Source organism: Salvia hispanica, chromosome 6 (genome assembly GCF_023119035.1).
Source record: "Salvia hispanica cultivar TCC Black 2014 chromosome 6, UniMelb_Shisp_WGS_1.0, whole genome shotgun sequence".
NCBI classification, from domain to species: domain Eukaryota; kingdom Viridiplantae; phylum Streptophyta; class Magnoliopsida; order Lamiales; family Lamiaceae; genus Salvia; species Salvia hispanica.
Window position 1 is genome coordinate 18,234,547 of NC_062970.1, and position 26,195 is coordinate 18,260,741.

The window sequence follows — 26,195 nt, forward strand, 5'->3', positions numbered from 1 at the left end:
AGGTTTTAAGAAATATAAAGGAAAGTTGGATGAAAATTAGACCATTATTTAATAATAATCCTTTAACATTTTGACAAAAAGATCATACAAATACAAGCTATTCACAAATAAATCGAATCATAAGAAGAATAAGTAAATAGGTTTATACATATGCTATTTTCACTTACTACTGACAAATCGAGTCTCGTGCTGCTGGCATCAATGCCCCTTGTGGCGCATATTACAGCAAACTGACTGGTGATTCTTATTGCAGACCACTGTAACTGGATTTCTTCTGCAACGCTAATGAGCTTTTTTCATCAACTTTTTCAATGCATATATGTAATAATGTTTCAATTTTCGCACGTACGATATTATGAAGGCCAATGTTTTCAGATTTTTGCTGAGATTTAGCAGCTTCTTGATCCAAGAGTTCCAACTACGCTCATTCTAAACAAATTGGAATCAAAGTAGCATGAAACAATCGAACCTCCAAGGACCAAACCGCAACCACTCTCCGATTATATTAGCTCATTTAGAAACTCCGGGGCTTATGGAAGGTTGTTGTTCTCTGGAGTATTGCTCCTGTTGGCAAAAAGCAAACTATCATTATAATCCTACAACCACTCTCCAATTATATTAGCTAGTTTAGAACTCCGGGGGTTTGGATCCCCTGCTGTGGCACAGTGGATGCTGTGGACATCACAGCCCCCATTCATGAATAAAAGGAAATAATCTAACTTACATAAAAATCAATGAAGGGTTGTGATGTGCACATCATTCCCCATGGTGTTAGAATTCAAGGATAACTATATAAGTTGATAACCTTGATGCTTATGTAGAAGATAAGAGGAAAATGGACATTGATTTCTTAGGTAATTGAGAAGGGAAGGATAAAAATATTAAGCTGAGCTCAAAACAGTTAGAGAAGCAAGAATGTATATAGTTTGGACAAGACTGGACCAGGCTCATTAGCTTCAACTATTGCAATGAATTCAAATTGCAAAAATAAAATGAAGTACTTACAAAGACCTCACAATGGAAAAAATCATATTTCTTGACTCAATTCCAAGGGTTCCAGGTGCCTTTGAAGCTGAATAGCAGGTGAATGCCGTGAATTCCCTTTCTCCTCCAACGGAATAAGTTGTCCGGCAAATAAGCACTTTATGATCCAGTAAACCGACTGCATAAGATTAAAAAATCATGTGTCATTATCCCTGTGGGCATTTCCTAATACGTCCTTTTCATTTTCCTAATACGTCCTTTTCATTTTCCAATTCAAATGAGAGTTATTGCAGCATGAGATGAGACCGATGGCATCAATAACTAACCGTTACATGTATATTCTGGTCCATGGCACATTGTCTCAAGTGACGAGAAGCACAACTCTCCTCCTCAGCAACAAGTACAGCCATTGAAATTTTCCCAGTCTCAAGAGTCTGTATCAAACCTTGCAGAGTTTTGAAAATCTGCCCACCACCATGCTGACCAGGATACAGATCAAATAAGGATAGAGCCATGAGTTTTCCGTCATGAAAATGAGATAGTAGCATCTTATCATGCATGAGTAGATAAACCACATTCAAATTACTGCCAAATTATGAAGATGAACAGATTTATGCTGTTTAAACCTTATGGACCTACTACGAGTAAACAGAAAAATGAAGGAATCTAATATCAAGAAGGAATATATAATTGTCTAGGCAATGTTGTCCATTAGTATATTTCGGGCAATTACTTCCCCAATCCCACCATACAATTTCACAGGATGTCGTCGGCGACAAAAACATAAAAATTACAAGAATCCAAAGCTCTTTGGCATGCATATCGTTTCAAAATAATAGTATACAAGCATATGTATCATACCTTGAGAATGGTAGTAATGTTTGTAAAATATTTGGTCTTTCCATGAAGCATGACTCCAAGATTGTTAAAAACAAGAGAATGAGTGTTGTACTTGACAGCTGTATAAACTTGGTCATTTCTGCTTATATTCATGGGCAGGATCATGTACCTGAAATTTGAAACATCAGAACATGATGAAATGAAAAAATGCAAAGAAAAATTAATAAAGAAACCATAAACAAATTCAGAACGGACAAAAAGTTAAGAACCTTAACAATAAGGGATTGGTGGCACGTAGTAATTCATAGGATACATGTCAAATTGATTAAGATTGAGGGAAAAGATACAAAAAGTTTATTAGTTACACAGCCAAAGCACTAAACCCTATACCCTAAAAGAAGAGGATAAAAGCAAAACCTTATGTACATATAAACATAAGGTATCCGATACTAAATAGCATGCTGCTTAATAAGATGGGCCAAGTATAATTATGTCCACTGCTATTCATTGATAGGTGATAGGTGAGTGAGTATCTACTCAAGCAATGTACAGAATGCATAGGTTTGTAAGGAAAGTTGAAGCAAAGCCTCTTAAGTCTTAAATGTTTAATCACTCGACATGTCCATTTGTGGAATGTCAAAGTGCACAAACCTACATACCTTCTCATTTTGAGAAAATTGTCTAATAAATTAGCAATGTTATTTTACCAATAGATATACTGTGCACAGAAGGCTTCCTACTAATTTAGAACATGTAATATATTTTATGTCAATTTTAATTATCCTACTCCGCTGATCATGTGTCTACTATAAATTCTCCTGGAGAAACAACTTTCAGGATCAGAAAAATACATATAGATGCAGCAATCAAATGTCATTATTATTTGGTACACTGAAGTATTTACCTGAAAGAAACATGAAAGGAAATATTACTCTTAACAACATATCACAAACATACCTGTTTGGCTGCACGACAAAACCTGCTGCAATGGAATCAATAAGCCAATTAACTCTGAGTACATATGCATTCACAGCACATCCATACAAAAACTTGAATGATTGTATCTGAGATAGCAAAAGAACAAGAATTAGACATTTCCACACTGCAAGAGAATATTAGCAATTACTATCTCCGTCCTTTAAAATTTTTAATGCACAATTGGTAAAGTAAGAGAGAGATGGAAAGAAAAAGTGATTGAAGTATTATTAGTGGATAATGGGTCCACCTCATTAGAGAGAAAAAAGTTGCATAAAATAGAAAGTTTCTAATTTTAAGACATGAACCAAAATGGAAATAGTTATATTTTTAATGGACGGAGGTAGTAGTAGCCATCTTTTAGGTGTAGAATAAATTTATAATACAATGTAAAATGCAACTCAATATTTATGAAGGGCAATATCAGGTTTTGTAAAGTAGATACCTAATGTAGGAACATATTCTGCTTTCGAATAAAACTTGTATGCCACATATTAAATGTCAAAAGACAAAATAACATAGTTTTGCATTCAAATAGTGGCCATTGCTCCCAATATTATTACTTAAATTTTGCAACTAGGAAGAAATATCTAATACTCAAAATGTATAGAAACTAAGATGTTGAAACAAAACAGAACCAGGTGCTGAGTCCTAGTTCAGCAAACTCAACTTTCACTAACTCCTCTTCTAATTCTAATCCAGAAATATGAGCTACATTTCTAGTTACCAATTGTAGGAAAGACATTTAATAAGAAGTTATGAGCCTCTTCGTATGTCATGATCCTTATAATGCAGTTTTTCTGAGTTCATCATTGAGAAACTCCCCTAATAATTTCCCCCTCGACTCCTAGTGAAATGATTAATCTACAAACCAAATTTATGTCCTTTGAAAGTTTGTCTTCTTTTCTTGATATTTGATGGGCAGCCTTCCAAACGATGGGATGAAAATTTACGCAGAAAAATATATACATGCTTTATATACAGCTGAAGATTGAAAGAAACATTAAAGTCGGCCCTAACCTTCTTTAAACATAAAACAACTGGAAGGGCCCGAGACTTGGACCTAGAGCTTCTCTTTCCCTTTGCGTTTGCAGATGGAATTTGAGAGAGAACTATGCCACCATATTTTCTAATGAGACCATCAATTTCCTTTTCCTTTTGCTGAGAGAATCCAGTAAGCAAAAATTCCATATGCTGAAATATCAACCTTTTTTTCTTCTTATCCAAGTTCACTCTTAAATATCTGTCCATCTGTTGAGCTCTAGACTCAAGATGAGCACTGGGTCTAGTTAACCTTTTCGCAGCTTTAGTAGAATAGCCTGCAAAGATGTTAAAAGTCGTTAATATAGAACTATCAGCCACTCAAATTTATGAGTCATTTGGAAGTCAGGGTTTTAATCTTACAAGGTTTTGATGCAGTTTGCAACTTCCGAACTTTTTTGTTGTCTGGAATGTTTGTTTCCTTTTCAGAAAAGTGAACTCGTTTCCGCGTTGGTTGCTTTTGGGTACTTTGATTTTCACATTGTAATAGCTTTGGCTGCAGTTTATCACAGGGAAAGTGCTTCACCAAGCTTTCTAGTTGTGTTTCTTCAACAAAATTTTGCCTACAATAAATAGAATCCTGGAAGTGGGATTCTGTTCTATGGCCAAATACAGGAGATAGACTTTGAGCAGTATTTTCTTTACTTAGAATTTGTAGGTCAGCCCCAGCCTTCACCTCTATCAGAAATGAACATTTCTGAAGACTATCTTTTCCAGAAAGAATAGTGTGACTGGGCAACGACACACTATAATCCCTAAGAGAGGCTGATCGCCTAGAAACTTTATCCTCTGAGACATCGTTATCAGCTGTTTGCCTGGCAATATTTTCTTCTTCAGCTGGCATATTGTAAATATAAGGGGTATGTAGCACATTGTCTTTCTTAGGTTCAATTGTAATAGGAACAACTGGGTCTCCATAGTTTAGATTTGGTAAAGAACACAGATTTTCAGGAATACTAGATGGCACAGCTGAGCAAAGGGGGTCCACCAAGGATGCACTTGAAGATCCTACATCTTGAGAAAGCAACATAACATCATTTGCTCCAGAAAAATTTTCGCTGCGTATGCTCAGCTGAGAAGCTACTAAGGCCTGTTTACCATGATTCTGGACAAATGAGTTCACATCTGGAGCAGTATATGCAGATTCTGACAAAAAGCTAGTTTGAGCAACAAAAGGTTTTGGAATGCTGCATTTCTTAGTTGCACACTTCACTTCATTCTGCAGACATAGATGTACATAATAAGAAATGCAAAAGAGGGAAGGTCAAAACTAACTCACAGATAAAAAGAAGAGACAAACAAACACACTAATCATTTTTGAGAAAAAAAATAGAGATGACTTGTCACTCTCCTATTACCAAATTGTTGCTTCAGTTTTACCAAAGCATGTCTTAAGACTTTCAGTTCAGATTAGTTAAAGTTTTTCTTGAGGTATTAAGAGCTTGTTATACTAATTCTATTAAGTTTTTTGCTAGTAAATCATATACTACATGTTACTATAGGGATACCAAAAGAAAAATTGAGTTCAGATTAGTTAAAGTTTTTCTTGAGGTCATTAATAGCTTGTAGTTCTAATTCTATCAAGTTTTTTACCAGTTACTAAAGGAATACCGAAAGAGAAATTCAGACGATTTATTTAAGGTAAAACATATTAGAAGGTACTAAGTGAACACTGGCAAAGTACGCAAAGTGCTTACGTGCTAAATAAATTACTTTAAACCAAAAAGCACTTAGTAGAGGAGTTTCTTTAAGGTTGTGCAAAGTTGTTCCAATAGAAATTTTTTATCATATTAATACATGTATCAGAAATCGTAATTTATTAATAATAGTTTGATGAGACAAAAATGCAACATCAACATTTACTTACATTGCTTGACCATCCACCAAGCCAACGGCTCTGGAACCTTTGTTGAACAATGTTTGGTATACAATAATCGTTTTCTGCAAAGAGAAGAGAATTGACTAGTTGTGCTCGGAGTTGTTTTCAAACGAAATAAAAGAGAGGGAATAGGTAAAAAGAACTGTACCCCTATCTCGAAGCCTCATAATAGGAGAAGAGCTCACATAACTTTTATTTGGATTGCTTTCTGGTGTGAGTGTATTGACTTCCTGAAGATTGGACAAAACAGTAATCAGTGCATTGTACAAAACTAAAGGTGCTGAAAGTTTACATTAGCATTTGAAAATTTTATAAATAATTAAATCACATTTAAACAAAAGGAAAAACTCAAATGCAATCAAAATTTATTTAAAACATCACCACAGAACTTTGATGTTATCAGGAAGATGCTATGCTTCCAGCCCATTGCGTACAGTTTTATTTTAAGTCTCAACAAACATTTGAGCCTATCAACAAATTACTAACTAAAATGCATAAAGTTACTATGCAACCCAATGCCGATGATTGCCATGGAAAACCAGGATAGCTGCAGCCAGTGGGTTAAATGGCAATGCAGAAGCTAATGTTCAGTATGCATTGAAATTTTCAGAAGTGACAACATTTACTCAAAACTGAAACCTACTCTTCAGAGGCTGCGGATCAAAAAGAGAAAAGGAAAAAGTCATCTGGATCTTGTGAGGCAGGATAAGTTATATTGCCAGGGAAACTTTCAACGCTACAGCTACACCAAGTGCATGTGCATCGGAGGTGTTTCACCAAAACAAATAATTCAGTTACACTATTATAATGTTTTAATATGAATCTTGCCAACAATAAACTAAGGAAAAAAATTGTGGGAACAGCCTGTGTATACGAATTCTCATTTTGATATCATATTGCTTTACTGTGTTATTGCCCTCCCCTGAACTTTACAAATCAATAGCCTGTCTAACATGCAATGCATATGGTTTATTGAAACATAGATGGAAAATTGTCAACAGAGAAATTTGAATCAGGATTACAATTTTCCGAACCTCTGCTGAAACTGAAGGAATGCAGTTTTCCTGAAATTTAACAGCCCTCGAGAAATCATTGCAGTGACCAGCATCAGTGCCCACATCACAAGATAGACTACAATTTACCATCTCTTGTGCATCACTGCCACTATATACGGCAGCAAAAGCCTTTTTCAATTGTATGCCATTGTCAAAATTATAGTTACCTGAATTTTCACAAACAGAAGCACTAGTATTCTTGTGTTCAACTTCATCATTATGCTCAGATTCCAAAGTATCCTTAACTCGAGATACACTTAACTCATTTCCAGGCAACTCACTGAAGTGAATACCAGCATCTTCATACACAATTTCCATAGTTACATCATCCAAGTCAGATAAATTATCCATGTCACTTGTCATGGAAAATGAGTGAGCAAAGGTGCTTTCCCAAACTTCCAACCGTGCTTGCTTTAGCTTAAGGGAAGCTTCAAGTATAGCTGAAGCTGAGGAAGATTTTTCAAGTGAATCACTGTTGATTAATTCATTAATGACCAGTGCTTCAGATGCTGCAATACAAAGCTCTACGGCATCAGATGCAGCTTCAGAGAAATGTACATTGTCATTAAACTTCAGCAGTTCGATCTTTTTATCATCCCTCTCCGACTCTTCCATTAGAGTGCAATTTACTGCACCAGCATCCGGATATGTACTTAAATTAGCATCCTTCCGAACTTCTAAAGTTCCAATAGGTTGAGCCACAACAGGATAATTACGCTCTGTTTCACATGCATCATAACTTAGAACTGCATTTTCTGAATCACTATCTGATGACAGACAAAGACAAAAGTGTTCTACCTTCAGAAAGAAAAGACATAATGTAAGCCAGATTCTGTACATAATATGTTTTCAACTGGTAAAGAATGTACTGTAAAGCATAGATTTCACAATAATGGACAAGAAAAAGGTCCTAGGATACAGTCAAAAAGTGTGCAACAGCTCGTGGGACAATATGAGGAAGATAGCCACATTACGATTTCTCAGTTCAATAGTTACCAATGTTTCTTGACCTTATTTATTTTTCACTAGAAACAGCATCATAACTTGATAAGCACAAATACCGTTTTAGCATTATGTATGAAAAATAATATAATGTCAGACGTAGTCATAGTTACAGTCTAGAACATTTAGAATCACGAACAAACACTCTATTTATCATCTAGCTTAAGCTGGACAAGGGATAGGTACATAACATTTTCTAACCTATTCAAGCAGCCTAAAATAATGCATCTTTTTTGGGCTAGTTAATGATGATGATGCATTATTGCATAGATGCCATAACAGAGAAAATAGAGGAAGAATAGGAGAATAAAAGTTTCAGTGTAGGATTATCATTCATCATTAAATGCACACAAAGTCTACCTCTTTACCACTTTCTTTAAATAGATTTCGAACATAAGATTGGGAATATAAAAAACTCACAGTCACGGACAAATCCCCATCTATCTATTGTAACGAAGGTAAAGGAAAACTGAATCCATTTTATCAGATGAAACTTACATCATTAGCAGAGTGAGCACAACTGAAGGGAGAACTATCAGTTCCAGAGATAAATAATTGACCAATATCACATCCACCTTTGTCCCTCAACGAATCTCCACTGTTAAAGTCTCTAAATTCCTGTTAAATACATTCATGAGATTATGGCTCCAAGAGATAAATTTTCTAGTAGAATATGACATAAATAATTTTCACTGCATAAGTAAAAGATATCTGGCATTTGTCTCCAGCAGAAACAACAAGCTGAAATTGGTTGTACACTACTTCTTTTAAGTAGCAACAAAACCATTTAATTCCTGTCCATGTTTTTGCTCCCCATTTAAGCATTTCAATACTGACTGCCGCCTGATCTGATAAACTCCCCTATTGCAACAGCAACTTCAACAAATAGTATACACTTCACATGTACATTTTAAAAGTTGATCTATATTACTAAATCGAGCTAGCATTGACCAAATGAGAAACAAGTGAAAACACCTAGTATATGCAGCACGAAGTTTAACAAAACATATAAGAGAAATTCTGCTTTTACCATACCTCAACCCGCTTCTCAAATGTTATGTAATCTTCCTCCATGGTCTCGGCATCGAACCCTTCCTCATTGCATTGCTGAAGCCAGACAGGCAACCACGTATCCTCCTGCCATATGCCCAAGATAAGAAATACGAATTCGACCATACAGAAAACTAAAAATAAATCACAATTTCGCAGAAAACATAGATTGCAGTGGCGAAGCAAAGGGGATGGAACAATTGAAAATAAATAAATCTTACCTCGGAGAATTGTGGAGGGCGAAAACCAGCTAATCTTCCCATAGAGTAATTTAGGCGAAAGAGAGATTATTATGCCCTCCTAAAAGTGCAATTCCGGCGATTTTTTGGCGCCAAGGGTATTGTTTCCCGGGAAATTAAGTATTGAACACAATTTATATTCATTTTCAGCAAAAGAATTTAGAAAACAAAAATAAAAGTGGAAAAAGGCCCAGCCCAATAACTAATTTAGGGCAACCATTATGGGCTGGGAATCAGGTGACAATTCCAATCTTTTTCAAAAATTAAAGAAGAGGATGTAGGCCCAGCCCAACATCCAAATTTTTATTCTTATAAATCGCGTAATCAATTAAAATTAAGTGGATAGTAAAATATAGTTACTCAATGGATGATAGATGAAATTGAAATTTAGTGGATGGTAAACATATTTAAATACTTTTATTAGATACTCACTTCGTTTCGTCCCTCACTAAGTGATGCACTCCTTTTTGACACGAGATTTAAGAAAATGAAATTTTATTAGTTAAGTGGAAAAGAATAAAGTATGAGAGTGAATAAAATATAGAGGAAAAAGCAAGAGAGAAAATGTCAAAAAAAAGGAAATGATGAATTTATCTTGGGAATTTCTAAAAAGGGATATGTTTTAGTTTTTCAGCCCTAACTGTCTAATTTTATCGGGCTAATCAGACTAGTTCATTAAATTTGGGTTGAATTGACGTCTTTATATTTTAGTACTTCTTCTGTCCCATAATAGATGATATACTTGGTTAATGATAAGAATTTTAGGAGATATTGTTTTGGGGGAAGAGAAAATAATAAGAGTATATTTATACTAATGTGAGAGAAAAATTTAAAAAAATACCATATACATATAACATTTTTTATGTGATAATTAAAAAGAAAAGTGTAAAGTGCAGGAACTCTTGTTTAACGGACAGATTGTGTATATAATTGCAGCTAGTGCATGTATTCCTTGTCAAAAGTTTCTATAAGTTTTAATTTCCCGCAATGCTCAAAAGATAAATTAAATAAATTAAGGTGGTGTTCAGAGTTCCTAGATAAAATAGTACTCATTTTCATGTTATTTGAGGCGTTTCTTTTCAGTACGGGATTTAAGAAAGTTGTGTTTAATGAGTTAAATAAAGTAGAAGAGTATAAAGTAAGAGAAAAAAGGGAGAGTAAAGTAAAAGAAAAAATAAAGTAGGTGAGCTTAGATGTTTTATTTTTAGCTAAAAATAGAAATGACTAAGTAACTTGGGACAATCCAAAATGAAATACGACTCAAGTAACTTGGAACGGGAGGAGTATAAAGATATATGTTAAAATTTTAAAATCTTGTCCCACATCGACTTGATGATGATTCTAACTTTTCTATATAAATATGGACAACTCTTTCCCTTATAAGGTCTTTTAAGAGGTAAGTGACTCATTTCTAATAATACTACAATCTAAGATAAAATTATGAGATTATTTTAATTAAAAAGTTTATTATGATTAATTATCACATGATTATACATCTAGAATTGAATTGCAGGATTTAATACGGTCTAGGAAACCCATCAACTCATAAACGTACTTTGCATAACTTTTCCGACAAAAGCAAATAACGAAGACCCCATTTTGGATCCTATTTCTGGAAATTTTCTGTCGCAATGTCCGTCACGCTTTTAAAGCTCTTTTTGCCAAAAAAAGGTGCTTTAATAATTTATACATAGTGCATTGCGTGCAGCGTGAAACTCGTTTTAGGAGATCAAAAGTTGAATACTCCCTCCGTCCCAACCCAAGATAAGTGATTTGTATTCTTTTTTGGGATGTCCCACTATAAGTGACCTATTTCCATTTTTAGCAAAAAGTCATCTCTCTTACTTTATTCTCCACTTACTTTATTCTCTTTTCTCTCTCTCATACTTTTCTCTCTCCACTTTAACTTATTAAAATACTATTCCTTAAATCCCGTGCCCAAAAGAAGTAGGTCACTTATCTTGGGACGGAGGGAGTATAATTTATTACTCCCTCCATCCACCAAAAATAGATCACTTTGTGTATGACACAGATTTTAATGTGGAATTGGTAAAGTAAGAGAGAGGATGAGAAAAAATAGGTAAAGTAAGAGAGATAGGGAGAAAAAGTGAGTAAAGTATGTGAGAGGGAAGAAAAAGTGGGAAAAGTATGAGAGATAAACTTTCCATTTTTAGAAAGTGATCTATTTTTTTGTGGACGTCCCAAAATTGACAAAAGTGGTCTATTTTTTGTGGACGGAGGGAGTATTTGTTATATAGTTAATTTAGAATTTAATAAATAGTTAATGAGGATTATTATTTCATAACTATAATTACTATCTAAATTAGAACTCATCAGTTTAATATTAGGATTTATTAATTCATAACCTTATTAAAAGGAGCTGTAATTTCCGGCGTCTCCCCCATATTCACAGTCCTTCATTTTATTTTCCTCATTTTAGACTAATTAATAGTAGTATTAAGATGTTATTCTAAACTATTACTAATTTCCTCCACTATTCAAGGTCTTGTCATTTTGAAATGTCAATAATTACATATTTTAATTTATACTCCACTTATTATTTTTGATAACTTATAATATTCAATTAATTTAAATCATTCATATTTTATTATAAGTTTAATATAAAAATAAGATTTATCTTCCATTGATTTTTTCCGCTTACTTTTTTACAATTTTTAAAACCTGTATGAAATCAAATTAAGACATTAATATCAAATGAAGGGAGTATTATGTTGTGTATTTTATCATAAAATTATATTGATCAAGCAATCGCAATAGCTAATTTTATTTTTGTAGAAAAACGGAGGCTAGAATACCCTTGACATTATATTTATATAGATGAGTTTCACTATTATCAATGATTTCTTGAGATTTTGAAAAATAGTGGAGTACTTGTAAATTCTTTAAGTAGCCCAGGATCCGATGTTTAAAAAGTAAACTTAGTGAAGGGGGTGAGATTATTAGATAATAACCCAATTATATAGGCCGTCTTAATCAACCAAATATATTATTCAAAAATCTTTTGTACTAGTATTAATTTTTACAGTCTTAAATAATTATCATAATTGACTGAGGAAATGTGAATCCTCTTTGAATGGAAATAGCAGTAAGTGGATCCACATACCTAACAAGTTGAATTATGATTTGTGTTTTATAAAATGAGACATATTACAATATATCCAACTGTAAAATGCATTTGTCATGATTAAATTATAATTATAAGTACTAATTTTTATTTGCAACTGTTACTTTAAAAGGAAAAATTACGTTAACTCACCTTCATATACATAATACACAGATGGATGATGCACAGGGGTTTACTTTTGACTTTTGAGAAATAATTTGTTTAAATGGTTTCATTAATAGAGACATCTTTTTTAGCATGAAAATTAAGAAATAAATACACCCACTCTGTCTCAAGGCAGTTGGATATTTTTTCTGGCACGAGATTTAAAAAATTTACCATAAATAAATATAGACTAATTTTTTATGACAACCAAAATTAGAAAAATAAAATTAGTTTTTTATGGAGAGATGTCGTACTAAAACAAATTATTTCTCCGAACCCTTGGCGTTGCCCGTCGATATATATGAAGGTGAATTACGTAATTTTTTCTCCAATAACAGTTTCAATTAAAAATGTCTTTTTTTCCTGGAAGACTATATTCCTTCCAAATGGAGTAACATTTTAAATTTTTGTGTTTGGAAATTGGAGTTATAAAATTACATAACAAAATGTAGTAGTAATAAGCGATTTTGCCATTATCCTTACCAAATGTACTTTCCAAATCTATACCGAATCTCATAATTAATACAATTCAACTAAAATAATTTTTCCACAAAACCCAACACGTGTCTTGAAATCTCTCTTATATATGTATAATTAATTAGTTATTAAGTTCATTGTTAACTATACAATTTACCAACGAAATTTTCCGTAAGCAATTACAATTTTCCCATTGGAAATTTTTTTAAGCTGCGGATTACCAAAATTCCGTCGGTAATCCATCAAAATCGTCGACTGTTATCCTTTGGTACCATCAGAAGGAATCGGCCACAGTCGAATATTACATCAGTAATTCAACTTTATTTAGTGATAAGACTCGAATAAATATTAAGTCAATAAATCACAATGTTCTTAATTATCCTTTATCAAAATTAATGGAATCGATAAATTGAGCTACTAAGTTCCAACAGTTAGTACTAACTTTAGCATAACTTTTTTGATATTGGTTCACCTTTAGCAGATAATGAAGGCCCCAGTTTGAATTCCATATATCTTCACTATGGTTTGTCGTTTCAGGCTTTAGGCTCTTTCTTGCCGATAAAAAGGGGTCATATAATCATTCCATACATATGCGTGAAACTCGTTTAAGAGTTAGTCACTATTTAATTAGGATTTATTAATTCAAATTTAACTAATTATTTATAATAGTTAATTAGAAGTTAGTCAATATTTAATTAAGATTTATTCATTTTCAAAAATATAGTTTAGTGTTCAAAATCAGAAATATTTAGTTACTATTATAATTTATTAATTTATAGTTAGAGTTTGATAATTCATTTGAATGCTTGAACAACAGATACACAAATAAATCAATTTTTTTGCTCCATCTAGTTTGAATCATATAAGGATTCAATAAAAATACAAAGCGGTAGATATTTGTGAATAAAAAGCTAAAAAATGTTCCTCTTTTCTACTTGCATGTAGCATTATAAGTTTCATTTGATCTCTTTCTCTTTATCCCTCCGCCCCAAAGAAGATAACCCGTTTTCTTGGATGACATAAGATTTTATGCAATTTATTTTATATTTTAAATGGAGAGAATAAAGTATAAAAGAGGGAATCAAGCAGAGATAAATGTGCTTCCATTTTTAGTAACTCCCTCCGTTTCTCAGCAAGTGAGACATACTTTTGGGCACACCTTTTAAGAAAATAGAATTTTGTTAGTTAAGTGAAGAGAATGAAATAAAATATATGAAAAAATAGAGAAAAAAAAGTAAAAGATAATCCAAAAAAAGAAATGACTCGCTTACTTTGGAACACCCCTTAAAAGGAATATGAATCACGGAAAGAATGTAATATAACCTTAATTCTTCTCTTTAAGCATGCGTATTGTGGATTACACACCGGACCAATTCTTCATAATGATTATGAACACTGCAGTGAATTATTCGATCAGGCCAAACAATCAAAATCATTAGGAATATGAATAATCCTAATAAAATAAGATATAGATATTGAATAATTAATCAAAATATCATTAGAGTTAACTACTTTTGAATCTTAAAATTCAAAGTATTTAACTATTAGTAATAGACAAATAAACTAAAATAGACAAATAAACTAAAACAATTATAAAAGCGAAAGCATGTTTAACATAATTTTGTACTCCATTTGAATAATTCAAACTAATTCGCTCAGTTAACCACCCACAAGAAGTCAATTATTCCCAATCCAAATAATAAGCTTGGGTTAGTGACGTGTGTTTATTTAATAAGCTGTAGATAAAGTGTTACTTTCGCAACCCATGGTGCTGTCACGTTATTAATAAACTAATGCCCTCTTAGTTTTATAGTAATAGAGTCATTTTGTCATTTTTGTATGTTCCATAGTAATAGAGTCATTTCCTCTTTTAGTAAAAGTCAACACATTTTTCCACACCTACTTTACTCTTTCTTACTTTTTTCTCTCTTTATTTCTCTACCTTTTTCATTTTTCACTTTATTATCTATTTACTTAATTCACCTAACACAATTTTTCTTAATCTCCGTGCCAAAAAGAAACGTCTCCATTACATGGAACGGAGAGAGTAGTAGTTATAGGAGTACATCTTATAACGTCATAAACTCCAAAAAAATTTAGTGAAATTTAATGTTATATACTATAGGAGTAGTAATTATATTCCACTTTATTTCATATCATCAAGCAAATGGTGTACAATAGTCAGTTGACTATAATACGACATAAATAAAATTTTAAAATAAAACGAAATCATGGTGTATCATATCATAATCACCTATATAAATTTAGTCATGCATTCTCAAGCAAAACAACACACATCCATTTTCTTCAACATCTAATCTTCAATATACTACTATATCTACCATGTCGCAAGAGAGAAAAGTGGTGGAAAAGATTTCCGGTTGGCTCCGAATATTCGACGATGGCACGGTGGACCGGACCTGGACCGGTCCACCCACGGTCAAGTTCATGATGGACCCCGTGCCGCCCCACAACGACTTCATAGACGGCGTCGCCGTCGCGGACGCCACCACCGACTCCGGCCTCAAAGTCCGCATCTACCTACCCGAAAAGAAGCCCGACGACCCCGAAAAGCTCCCCCTCCTCGTCCACTTCCACGGCGGCGGCTTCTGCCTCAGCGATGCCGACTGGTTCATGTACTACACCGTCTACAAGCGCCTGGCGCGTGAGGCACGCGCCATCGTGGTCTCGCCCTACCTCCGCCAGGCCCCCGAGCACCGCCTCCCCGCCGCCTGCGACGACGGCTTCTCCGCCCTCGAGTGGCTCGCCCGGGCCGGGCCCCACCACCCCTGGCTCGACGGCGCCGCCGACTTCGGCCGGATTTTTCTCATCGGAGACAGCTCCGGCGGGAACATCGCGCACCAGGTGGCGGCGCGTGCGGGGGACGCGGGGGTGAAGCTGGCCGGGGCGGTGCTGATGCACACGGACTTCTGCCGGACGCAGCGGAGCAAGTCGGAGATGGAGAAGGCGGAGACGCCGTTTCTGACGCCGGAGATGATGGACAAGATGCTGGAGATGGCGCTGCCGGAGGGGGCCACGAAGGAGCACCCGATCACGTGCCCGATGGGGGAGGCGGCGCCGCCGCTGGAGACGGTGAGGCTGCCGCCGTATCTGTACTGCATGGCGGATCATGATCTGGTGAGGGATAGGGAGATGGAGTTCTATGAGGCGATGAAGAAGGCGGGGAAGGAGATTGAGCTGTTTACGAGCCACGACGTCGGCCATAGCTTCTACCTCAACAAGGTCGCCGTTGATTCAGACCCCAAAGTGGCAGAGGAGACTCGGAAGCTGTTTGAAGTGATCACTCGCTTTATCAACACCCATTGACTTTTCTTGTCCGTTTGTCTTCTTCTTGTTGTTTGCCTGCTTTCTTTGTGTGGTTTGTTTGGTGTTGCTTTTTATAATGCATGCATGCCTTATGCATGTGTGTATTTTCATGATCATGTTATTGTGAATGTTTGTTTTCATGTTATCTGGTGGTTGTTTAATCCACATATTCCAGTTTGTTAGTTTGCGTGGTCATTTAATAAACTTAATGTTAGTAATCTATCTTCACTGGCTTGAATAATTAGGTGACTCGTCCTAGTAACTCTATAGTCGTTGTTTGGATGTCTTAATTGTGTTTTAATTAGATTAAGTAGCAAAATCATATCTCTAAATATATCTTGTATCCTCTTATTGCAACATCTGTTTACTTACTTTAATTTGTTTAATTTTAGTTACTACAAACCCCGAAACCATGTTCCTCCAAATAGTATATGGGGTTGAGTATGTGGTGGTCAATCTGTAATCATATTCCTCATGTTGGATATTTGGTACTGACTTTTGTTATAGTGTGTTCCGTACATTGTATATTTGCAGTTAGTTTTAGTGCTAAAAAAAAGTGCATCAATATTGCTCGATGTCTTCGTCTATCCTTTCAATTTGTTCATTGCTAATCTCGGGCTCCCCAACAATTTAAAATTCAAAAGTTTCTTAAATAATTATTTCTTAATAACTATCATATTTTTACTTTTTTTTCTCTACTTTAAACTTCAATATTGTCCATTAACTAAATTATACTCCCTCCGTCCCACTTTAGTAGTTCCGGTCACTTTTGCACACTCGTTTTATAAAAATCATACTAATATATAGTTAAAATAGAGAATAGTATTAAGAAGAGTCTTCAAAATCTAGGCTCATTGGTAAATTCATTATTCATGAAGGCAATAACCGTTCACGCTAGTTACGTATCACACCATTTTTTGAAGACACGGTAACCACGTACTCATTGCCAATTCCACGGGCCACTCAGAAATTCTAAGAGCATCCACAATAGTGGACTAGCGCACGGATTGGAGCACGGACTAGCCGCTCGTCCGTCGCGCTAGTCCACTACTGCGACCAGCTAGCAGGTGACGGACGAGCCCGATGGACAACCTCTTGTCCGTCGGATAAGGAGCTAGTCCGCTATTGTGGGCTCCCGACGGACTATCAGTTTTTTTAATTTTTTTATTATGTAATTTTTTTTTAAATTTTTATGTATGTTTTTTTTTATAATTTATTTAAAATGGTTGCATTTTCCCGTATTCATGTCGAAATTTTAATTCCGTATTTGTGAATTTGTGAATTTATTTGTTGGGATGTCCTAGTGCTAGTGCTAGTCCTAGTGCTTGTCCACTATTGTGCAGTGAGATGTCCTAGTGATTTGACAGTGCAGTAGCTAGTACTAGTGACGTGGCAGAAAGTGTTTTTGGCTAGTCCTAGTGCTAGTCCGTCGGAATATCCATCATATTACGGATGCTCTAAATGACAATGCAAACATATGAAATTCTCATTTAATAGGCCCTAACTACTCCTAAATGACAATCCTGACACCTCCTCATTATACTAAACCCCCCTAAACCCATAATAGATGCTATATGTTGGTTTGTGTGTTAAATTGGGAGAAAATCTATAATTTTACCTGTTGATATGTGAGAAGAACTTTTCTCGAAAATGAAATATAATATTTTTTATGGACAAACTAAAAAAAAAAGTCCATCTATTATAACATGGAAGGAGTACTTTATTAGATAAAAAGTATAGTAATATAGCATATAAACACTATGTCAATAAATTATTTCATATATAAACATATTGTGTATGAATAGGACTACACTCAGATTATTCCCAAGATTTGTTCTCGTCTTGTAACCAATTGCGACATTATCAAAAACCAGTGTTAACCCATGTCCATTGCGCACTTAAAATATTTTGTACTATTATCTTGATATCATGAATAAATAAATTAAAATAAGTGACAATATCATTACATAAGATTAAAAAAATATAGGAGTATATATCAAGAGTATATAATCTAATAAAATATTGAATATACAAATAAAATATTAGGGGGCAATAATATCTTCTTAAAACGATAAAATGATGAATTACAGAACAAATAAAAAGTATAAATAATACTCCCTCCGTCCCACTTTAGCAGTCCCATTGACTTTTCTGCACTCGTTTTATAAAAATAATAATAAATAGTTAAAGTGAAGAAATGGTAAAGCAAGAGAGAGAATAATGTAGAGAAGAGTCTTATTTACATTATTCTTTCTCTTACTTTACCATTTTTCCACTCTAACTATTTATTATCTTTTTTATAAACGAAGACAGAAAAGTCAATGGGACTACTAAAGTGAGATGAAGGGAGTAATAAAACTAAACATTAATAAATAAGAGATTTGATCACATGGGCGACGATATATGAGCGACTGCCAAGTGGAATAATATTTTTTTTAATTTATTATTCGTAATATTCTCTCTTCAGATTCTTCACCATTTACTCAAGTCTGTCAAAAACAATTCCCAGATCTAATTCATCTTCTCTCTCTACAGTTTCGCACAATTGCTCTTTTTTTCCTCCGTGTCTAACTCTCCATCAACATTACGCATAACCCAACAATTCCATATTTCATGATTTCATTCTCCAAATTGAAATTCCTTAGTACATTAGCTTCCGATCTCTTATTTCTTCCAAAATTTTAGAAATCATAAAATTGCGGAGCACGAGATGTAAAACCCCTTCCACTCTCTTCCTCCTCCTAAAATTGCATAATAATTGCAGAGCGTGACAACAAATTTCTTATATCCACTTATCCCTTTTTCGATTTATGGGCGTTGGGGATTTTCATTTTTGTTTAGCCACCGCCCAAACTTGAAATCAATCAAAAAAATTTGATGCGGGAGTGATAAATTCCGCAGGGATGATGTTTGGGAGTATTTGAAGATGAATCAAAAAATTTGTGATGCAGGTATTGTCCATACTTCGGAATATGTAGATAGGTTTGTTCACGGCCGTGGATCCTTGATAGAGATGATATTACGTTTACATGGTAGAGAAAACATTAAGAATAATAAATAAATAAGTTATTACTCCACTTCGGAATATGTAGATATGTCGCGCATATATAACGTCGCAGAGGAGATCAAATCTCAGTAGATAAAATAATAATTCTTATATTTGTAAACAACCGTAAAAGTACATTAATAAAAATAGCAAAATAAAAATAATAAAACAAAAATTCACAAAACACTCACCATCAGCGCATTGTAACTTCTTTCCCCTGCTTATTTATACCCGAAAGGCTGAAATTATCTTTGACTCTTTACCTCAGTCTTATTTTCCTCTTTAGTCTCCAATTTGATGATTTATGTACGTGGTTTAGTCTCCAATATGATGATTTATTTTCCTCTCTCCTGCTTATTTATACTCGAAAGGCCGAAACTATCGTTGACTCTTTACCTCAGTCCTATTTTCCTCTTTAGTCACCAATTTGATGATTTATGTATGTGCGCATAAAGAATGTGGTATTTTATGTTCTTCGTCTTCTTTGCTTCCTTTCACTATTTCGTTGACTTTGGGTGTTTTCTTTGCATGAAACCTATGGAAGTAATAAAGTTGGCGACAAACGTACAATTTTAGCTTCCAAATGTCATAGATAGTCAGCTTTTGCGATTTCTTTATTTGAGAAAAAAAAACTATTATAGCTAAGATGAAAAATATTTAAACAAAATAATAAAAAATAAAATAAAACAAAATAACGTTAAAAAAAACTTAACTACGAACTAAAACACTCAAATAGAGAATGATCTTCAAACTATTTTCTTTTCACCTCCTCTTACACGACCCTCTCTCCACAACATCCGACTCGCGTCTTCGGCTCTTCACCTTTTACAGGACTATATCTCCACCGCCTCCATCTCCATTAACCGTTGCAGAAGAGCTCCTGTTGTCAACCGCTGAAGTTGAATCTTTGACGAAGCAATTTTGAAATTTATCTAATGTTTAAACTGAAAAGATAATTCTATGATGAAAAACATGTATTTATAGATAAAAACTAAAGGCCACCAATAATTCCTCAAACGTTTTAAATTCCACTAAACATTATAGAAATAAAAATGCATTTTCTAGGTAATCAAAAATAATTAAAATGAATATTAATTTATGATTTAATCAATTGGATACATTTAGTAATAGATTTGAAAAATCAATTGGATATATTGAAAACTCCTCATAAATCATTCAATTAGCTATATCATAATCACACTATAATGATTGGCCATATGTGATTGTTATTAAAACATTATGTAATATTACAATCATCACCCGAAGTTTCTAAATTTTTAGAATATTGCCCAATACTTATTATATTCAAAATAATGGCCAAAACTCGATAATTAAAGCCTTAACTTGTTCCAGACGTTCTGTTTTAGAGTTAAGCAATCGTTTGGATTAAAGATTTGATTTTAATAAAGGAATACATACTTGCTATATGGAACATTTACTTCATAAATAAAGCCGCAACTTCATAAAAAAGCGTTAAAATCCAAGACGTGCGACGATTATTTGATCCGCTTAATTTTGAATTAAATCACTAACAAACATTTTTAGATACGAATTTATCATTAATTTTGGATTCAAATTCATTTAGTCCCTCCGTTCCATTACAAGTGAGACGTTTCAATTCAGACGTTGTTTTGCTAATAAATAATTAGAATGGAGTAAACAAAGTAAGAGAATAATATATATATAACTATCTTCTATATTATTCTTTCTTTTACTTTACTTTCTCTTTACTTTAATTATTTATTATCATATTCGCAAAACAGCAGCTGAAAAATGCCTTACTTATAGTGGGACAGAGGAAGTATTTAATTCAACATGTTAACTTAGTTTTCACATATTTTTATAGTAAGATTTTTTAAAATTCCAAACTAAAGACAGTAGTGTTAGCCATTGAAACTAAAAATACTCCCTCCGTCCCAATAAATATGCAACATTTGGATTTCGGCACGAGATTTTATGCAGTGTTGTTTTGTGAGTTAATGAAAAGAGAGTAAAGTAAGAGAAACGAAAAAGTAGAGATAGTGTTGTTTCAATTTTATGAAACGTTTCATTTTTATTGGGACAACCCAAAAGGGAAACGTTTCATTTCTAATGGGACAGAGGGAGTATATTACAACTATCTCACATTGATTGGTGTACAAAGATAACAGAAATCAATATATAAATCTCACCATAGATTTCTATCATGGTATCAGAGCGGGTCACCGACTGTGGGTCAAATAAACCCAGCAGTATATCTGGGTTGAAACCGAGAAAATGACTGACTCAGCAGTATATCTGGACTTCTTTAGTGCACAACCCATGTTCATTACTCCCTCCGTCCGCGAATAGGAGTCCCGCTTTTCTATTTTAGTCCGTCCGCGAATAGGAGTTCTGTTTTACTTTTACCATAAATGGTTTTAAGGTTTCACCTTCCACTGACTCATTCCACTCACATTTCATTTAAAATTAATATATACAAGTGAGACTCCTATTTCACTAACTTTTTTTTCCATCCACTTTTTTTAACATTTCTTAAAATCCGTGCAATCAAGAAATGAGACTCCTAATGGCGGACGGAGGATGTAATTTTGATAATTCACACCCATAGTACAACCTTATTCACTCACTTGAGGTAGAAGACTAAAGAAATTTAAATCTAGTTTCATCTTAATAACATGATATTAGTAAGCTTGCTAATTGAAATAATCAATAAATTTACAACAACAACTAATAATTAAGTATATTCTTTACAGGAATACACGATCATCAAATTAGAAAACACAATCAAAATGGAATCGAATGGCTCAAAATCTCCAACAAAGCTGTATAAGTACCAACTAGAAGCACAATAATACCAATCACTATAATCCCACACAACACAATCAACTCGCTCCCGATTCTAACATAGATCCCCGAGATCTTCATATAGCACAAGCAAGGCAGTATGATTGAGGCCGTGACGCTCAGAAACGCCCCCACCAGTGACATTAGATACCCGAAGAAAGGCACAACCAAGGCCACAAATATCGTGCTCGCCACCAATGCAGTCCTAATCAATATGCTCCACCGTCTACTACGCCCCACCAAGAATCGCCTCTCGAGAGTTTTCACAATTGGACACACCATCAAAGCATACTTAGCCAATGGATTGACCAACGTAGTATAGATGGCTACTTTGGAACTGACCAGGTTAGTAGGGAGATTCAATGTCACCTGAGACTGCACCTTTGACCCGAACATCAGATACCCTAGGACAGCCATCGAACCATAGCTCATGGTGCAATAAAGGAAGCATACGAGCAAAACCTGCAACCATCATATATGTCAAGATCAATGACAAAAGTACTACCGTTGTTGGCGCCAAAACTAACTGTTTCATAACCTAACCTTAGAAAATTGCTTTTGGTTTCTCATGGAAGTGTACAACGTTGGAAAAACCGGATGTGCGCAGTAACAGAACGCATATAGGCTAATCGCGGTAGGGATTCCTCTGCTCTGAAACATAGTGCCCTGCTCCTGAAATCCGATGCCATCAAAAACAGCAGACCACAAAACAGAAGCGATGAGCAAAAAGGAAGCGACTACTCCAGTGGCGGATATGTAAGAAAGAATGGCCATGTTGTCTAGCCACACAGTAGGTAGCACGATGAGTCCAACGATGAGAACGAACGCCTGTTTCCCGGTTACAAAATCTCCTCCAAAGGACGGAAATAAATTTTGTTGATTATCGCCCTCAAGAATCACAAAACCGGTTGCCACAAGATACAGCTCCATGTTCATTGTTACTACTACGAACATCCTCCCATTCAACCCGAATGCTCGCTCCCCTATATCGGGGTAGCTTCGGATGTTTGTGTCCAAGTCCATGCATCTTTTGATTAGTAGAGATGTGTAGTAGGTGCAACCAGCAATGAGGAAGAGCAGTATCAAGCTCAACCATCCGCCTGATGACAGAGCATAAGGAACTGATAGTATTCCTACGCCTGAAAAAAATAAAATTTTGGTCAAAATTCGTAAACAAGAGTATTCATTAGAACTTGGACAAAGGACTAGAACAAAAAAGAAAATTTGTGTCAATTAATAGGAAATGGATGAAATAATACATACATATATATATATTTTTAACTATAATTAAACATCCTTAGACATTAATATAATATTATAGGAAGTATTTTTGCATTTTCTAAAACTTTTTTGATCTAAAATATTCCCAAACTATAAGAGTTACTCCCTACGTCCATGAATAGGAGTCCTTTTTTTTTTTCCGTTTTAGTCCGTTTATGAATAGGAGGTCTGGTTCACTTTTAACATAAATGGTAATAGGGTTCCACCTTCCACTAACTCATTCCACCCATATTTCATATAAAACTAATATATACAAGTGGGACCCCTTTTCCGTCCACTTTTCATAGCATTTATTAAAACTCGTGCCGCTAAGAAATGTGACTCCTAATAGCGGACGGAGGAGTATCTTTCATATGAGAGAAAAAACGGTCACCTTGATTGCACTTAACTCATTCATTCCTGTTGAATTCTCTAAAAAAATGAATGAACTAGATGACTGTTCTCTTACGCATGAAAAAAGATACTCCATATATAATTCTTATAGTTAAGCAGTGGCGGATCCAGAAATTTTAAATCAGAGTGCGAGTTTTTATTAAATGAATACTTACCACATTAAAAATAAATAATACGGTATTTAATGTATATCTTAAACAAAATTCATTTTTGAGGTCATATAATAATAACTAAAATAAAAAATAAAATGCAAAGTAATATCTAAATAAAAAATAGAAACAAATTCAAATTCATACAATTCTAATAAAAAATAAGTGGGATAAAATATAAAAAAAATAATAAAATAATAGTACTCCATAAACTACCTATGTACGACTACTTAAAAATGTAAAATAGAAAGAGCATAAATGAAAAACTAGATGGAAGCGGTTATATTACTCTGGTCAAAGGTCAATGGCTTAGAAATAGCATAATCTTGTATTTTTTGTGATTGTCAAGACAATGAACGTAATTAAAAATATATATGTGTAATGTATGACACAGCACATCCGTCCTACTCAAATGGATAAATGAAAGGTTAGAGATAAGAGTGTCAATATGTAATGCACGTCTAGTAATCCATGCATTTCATATAGATATTAATTAAACAGAGTTAGTTGTATACTTTCGTAAGAAAAGGACAAAACGGCTGCCACCAATATGGAGTGGTTAGGAAAAGATTAGTAGGATAGATAACTTATTTATTTTAATTTTATCTGATAGTATAAAATATTACTCCTTTTATTTATAAAAAATAATTTTATTTGTGGATGACATATGTTTAATAAGAAATTAGTCTAGTAAGAGAGAATGATAGAAAGTGGGTAAATTAAGAGAGATGAGAAGAAAAAAGTGATTAAAGTATAAGAAAAAGGGAGAAAAAGTGATTAAATTATTTGATAGAAATTTTTCATTTTATAAAATGAGACTATTTTTTATGAACATCTCGAAATGACAAAATAAGACTATTTTTCGTGGAAAAAAAAAATAAAAAATAATTAAAATGTGTAATTATATCATATTTTGTTTTTTGTTTTTTTTTTCTTCTAACAAACTGCTTTATCGTAACATACTAAATACTCAATAGTTGGATCTAGTACAAACTTAAAACGTAGTACTAATATTTTAGTCGGAATAATATATAGCATCTATAAAATTGGGAATATATATTTGAGTAACAATAAATAAAGAAATATGGCCTAAATTTTGGTTCATCCCACATTTTCAAAATTTAAAATATATATCATGAAAATGTGAATTTTTTAAAAGTACACGTCGGTTTAACATGTTTTAAACCGAAAACTCGAAGGATGGCAAAATTGAAAAAATTTCTAACTATTGACTTTGTGATTAATTTTTTTATTTATTTTGAAAAGCATGAGATAGACCAAGAATTTAATAATTATTAGAAAGGAGTCGTTTAATCCTTCAAAGTTCTCGTCAAAGGAGGTTTATCCACACTTCTATATAGATGTTAAATAAGATCATAACTAAATTAATCTTGGATAGAATCAAAGGATTTTAACACACCCCGCACATGTGGGCCGGAATGAACATTGGACTTCAATCACACATGAAGTAGACAAGAATAAGAGAATTATCATCGATGTGACCCTGAATGAACATCAGACTTCCATTCGCGAGAACTGAGAAGATAATATAAACATATTAATAATCAATTTGGCCCCTCTTAAAAACTTTAAAAGAGGAGAGGTCTAAATGTTTTGTGATTTATTTGACAATTTGGCCTAATTTTCACACACTTCAAATGAGGAAATATTTAAATCCAGTCAATGAGAAAATTGGAAATAAACATGTGTCAAACAAGAAAAAAATATTAGAAAAGGTACTGTAGTTAGAAACCTGATAGAGCATTAACGCCGTTGAAGCATGTTTTGAAGAAAGATGTTGACCCCGAGCCGGAGTTGTGGCGGCGGAGTTGGTGTTGGTGAGCTGACTCAGCCAAAAATGGTATTCCGAACGACAGGTCGTCACCGTCTGCTGCAGCCGTCATCGGAAACAGCTGCCTTTTTAGGTGAGCAAATTTTCTATTTTTAATTTTTTATAGGAATACCGAATTAGCGAAGATGTACATGCATTTATAGAAACAAAACGTGGAAGAGTGATTGTGAGAAATAAGAAAGTAAGGGTCGATTTTGGGCTTCACCGTAATAAAAAAATTTGGCCTAGTTATTATACTAGTACTCCATGTATAAATTCCTCAATTTTAAATGCTAATGAAATAAAGTGATGGGCATATAGTGACGAAAATGGTTGACTTTTACTATTCATTCAGACGAATTTTTAATAAAATGGTAATTTATAATGCCATAATTAACATGTGTAATTGATTATTACATCTGACTGTTAGAACTAAAATAATCAGAATATAATAAGATAACAAAAATTAAGTTGAAAGTTCTCATTTTAATTACTTGATTTAGGTGACGGT

General features: G+C 33.9%; 3 protein-coding genes across 9 annotated transcripts; 1 reads left to right on the forward strand and 2 right to left on the reverse strand.

Annotated features, from left to right (window-relative positions):
• Window positions 1-25: 25 nt before the first annotated feature.
• Window positions 26-9,174, reverse strand: LOC125192293. Of its 6 annotated transcripts, none has more exons than XR_007171355.1 (14): window positions 9,048-9,174; window positions 8,812-8,913; window positions 8,275-8,394; window positions 6,754-7,572; window positions 5,868-5,949; window positions 5,708-5,781; window positions 4,204-5,059; window positions 3,820-4,118; window positions 2,782-2,888; window positions 1,846-1,993; window positions 1,311-1,463; window positions 1,006-1,162; window positions 350-564; window positions 26-274 (listed from the first exon to the last, which is right to left on the reverse strand). XR_007171355.1 is itself a non-coding variant. In XM_048089831.1 (14 exons), exons 1-13 carry the CDS (start codon window positions 9,087-9,089, stop codon window positions 1,028-1,030), a joined length of 2,853 nt encoding a protein of 950 aa, XP_047945788.1. In that variant the 5' UTR covers window positions 9,090-9,174; the 3' UTR covers window positions 26-564; window positions 1,006-1,027. The 6 variants fall into 6 exon arrangements, 5 of the variants coding, with proteins under 5 accessions (XP_047945788.1, XP_047945787.1, XP_047945786.1 ...); XM_048089831.1 differs by having other exon boundaries at window positions 26-564; window positions 4,204-4,854; window positions 4,939-5,059; XM_048089830.1 differs by having other exon boundaries at window positions 26-564; window positions 1,017-1,162.
• Window positions 9,175-15,107: 5,933 nt separating this feature from the next.
• LOC125192643 (probable carboxylesterase 17) lies at window positions 15,108-16,378 on the forward strand. The gene has a single exon (XM_048090267.1). The coding sequence runs from the start codon at window positions 15,175-15,177 to the stop codon at window positions 16,156-16,158; it is 984 nt and encodes a 327-aa protein (XP_047946224.1). The 5' UTR covers window positions 15,108-15,174; the 3' UTR covers window positions 16,159-16,378.
• Window positions 16,379-21,853: 5,475 nt separating this feature from the next.
• LOC125196701 (amino acid transporter AVT1J-like) lies at window positions 21,854-25,843 on the reverse strand. 2 transcript variants are annotated; one of them, XM_048095311.1, is made up of 3 exons: window positions 25,607-25,843; window positions 22,574-23,169; window positions 21,854-22,492 (listed from the first exon to the last, which is right to left on the reverse strand). In XM_048095311.1, the coding sequence occupies exons 1-3, from the start codon at window positions 25,755-25,757 to the stop codon at window positions 21,971-21,973; spliced, it is 1,269 nt and encodes a 422-aa protein (XP_047951268.1). In that variant the 5' UTR covers window positions 25,758-25,843; the 3' UTR covers window positions 21,854-21,970. The 2 variants fall into 2 exon arrangements, with proteins under 2 accessions (XP_047951268.1, XP_047951269.1); XM_048095312.1 differs by lacking the exon at window positions 25,607-25,843 and adding an exon at window positions 23,685-23,756.
• Between the last annotated feature and the right edge of the window lie 352 nt (window positions 25,844-26,195).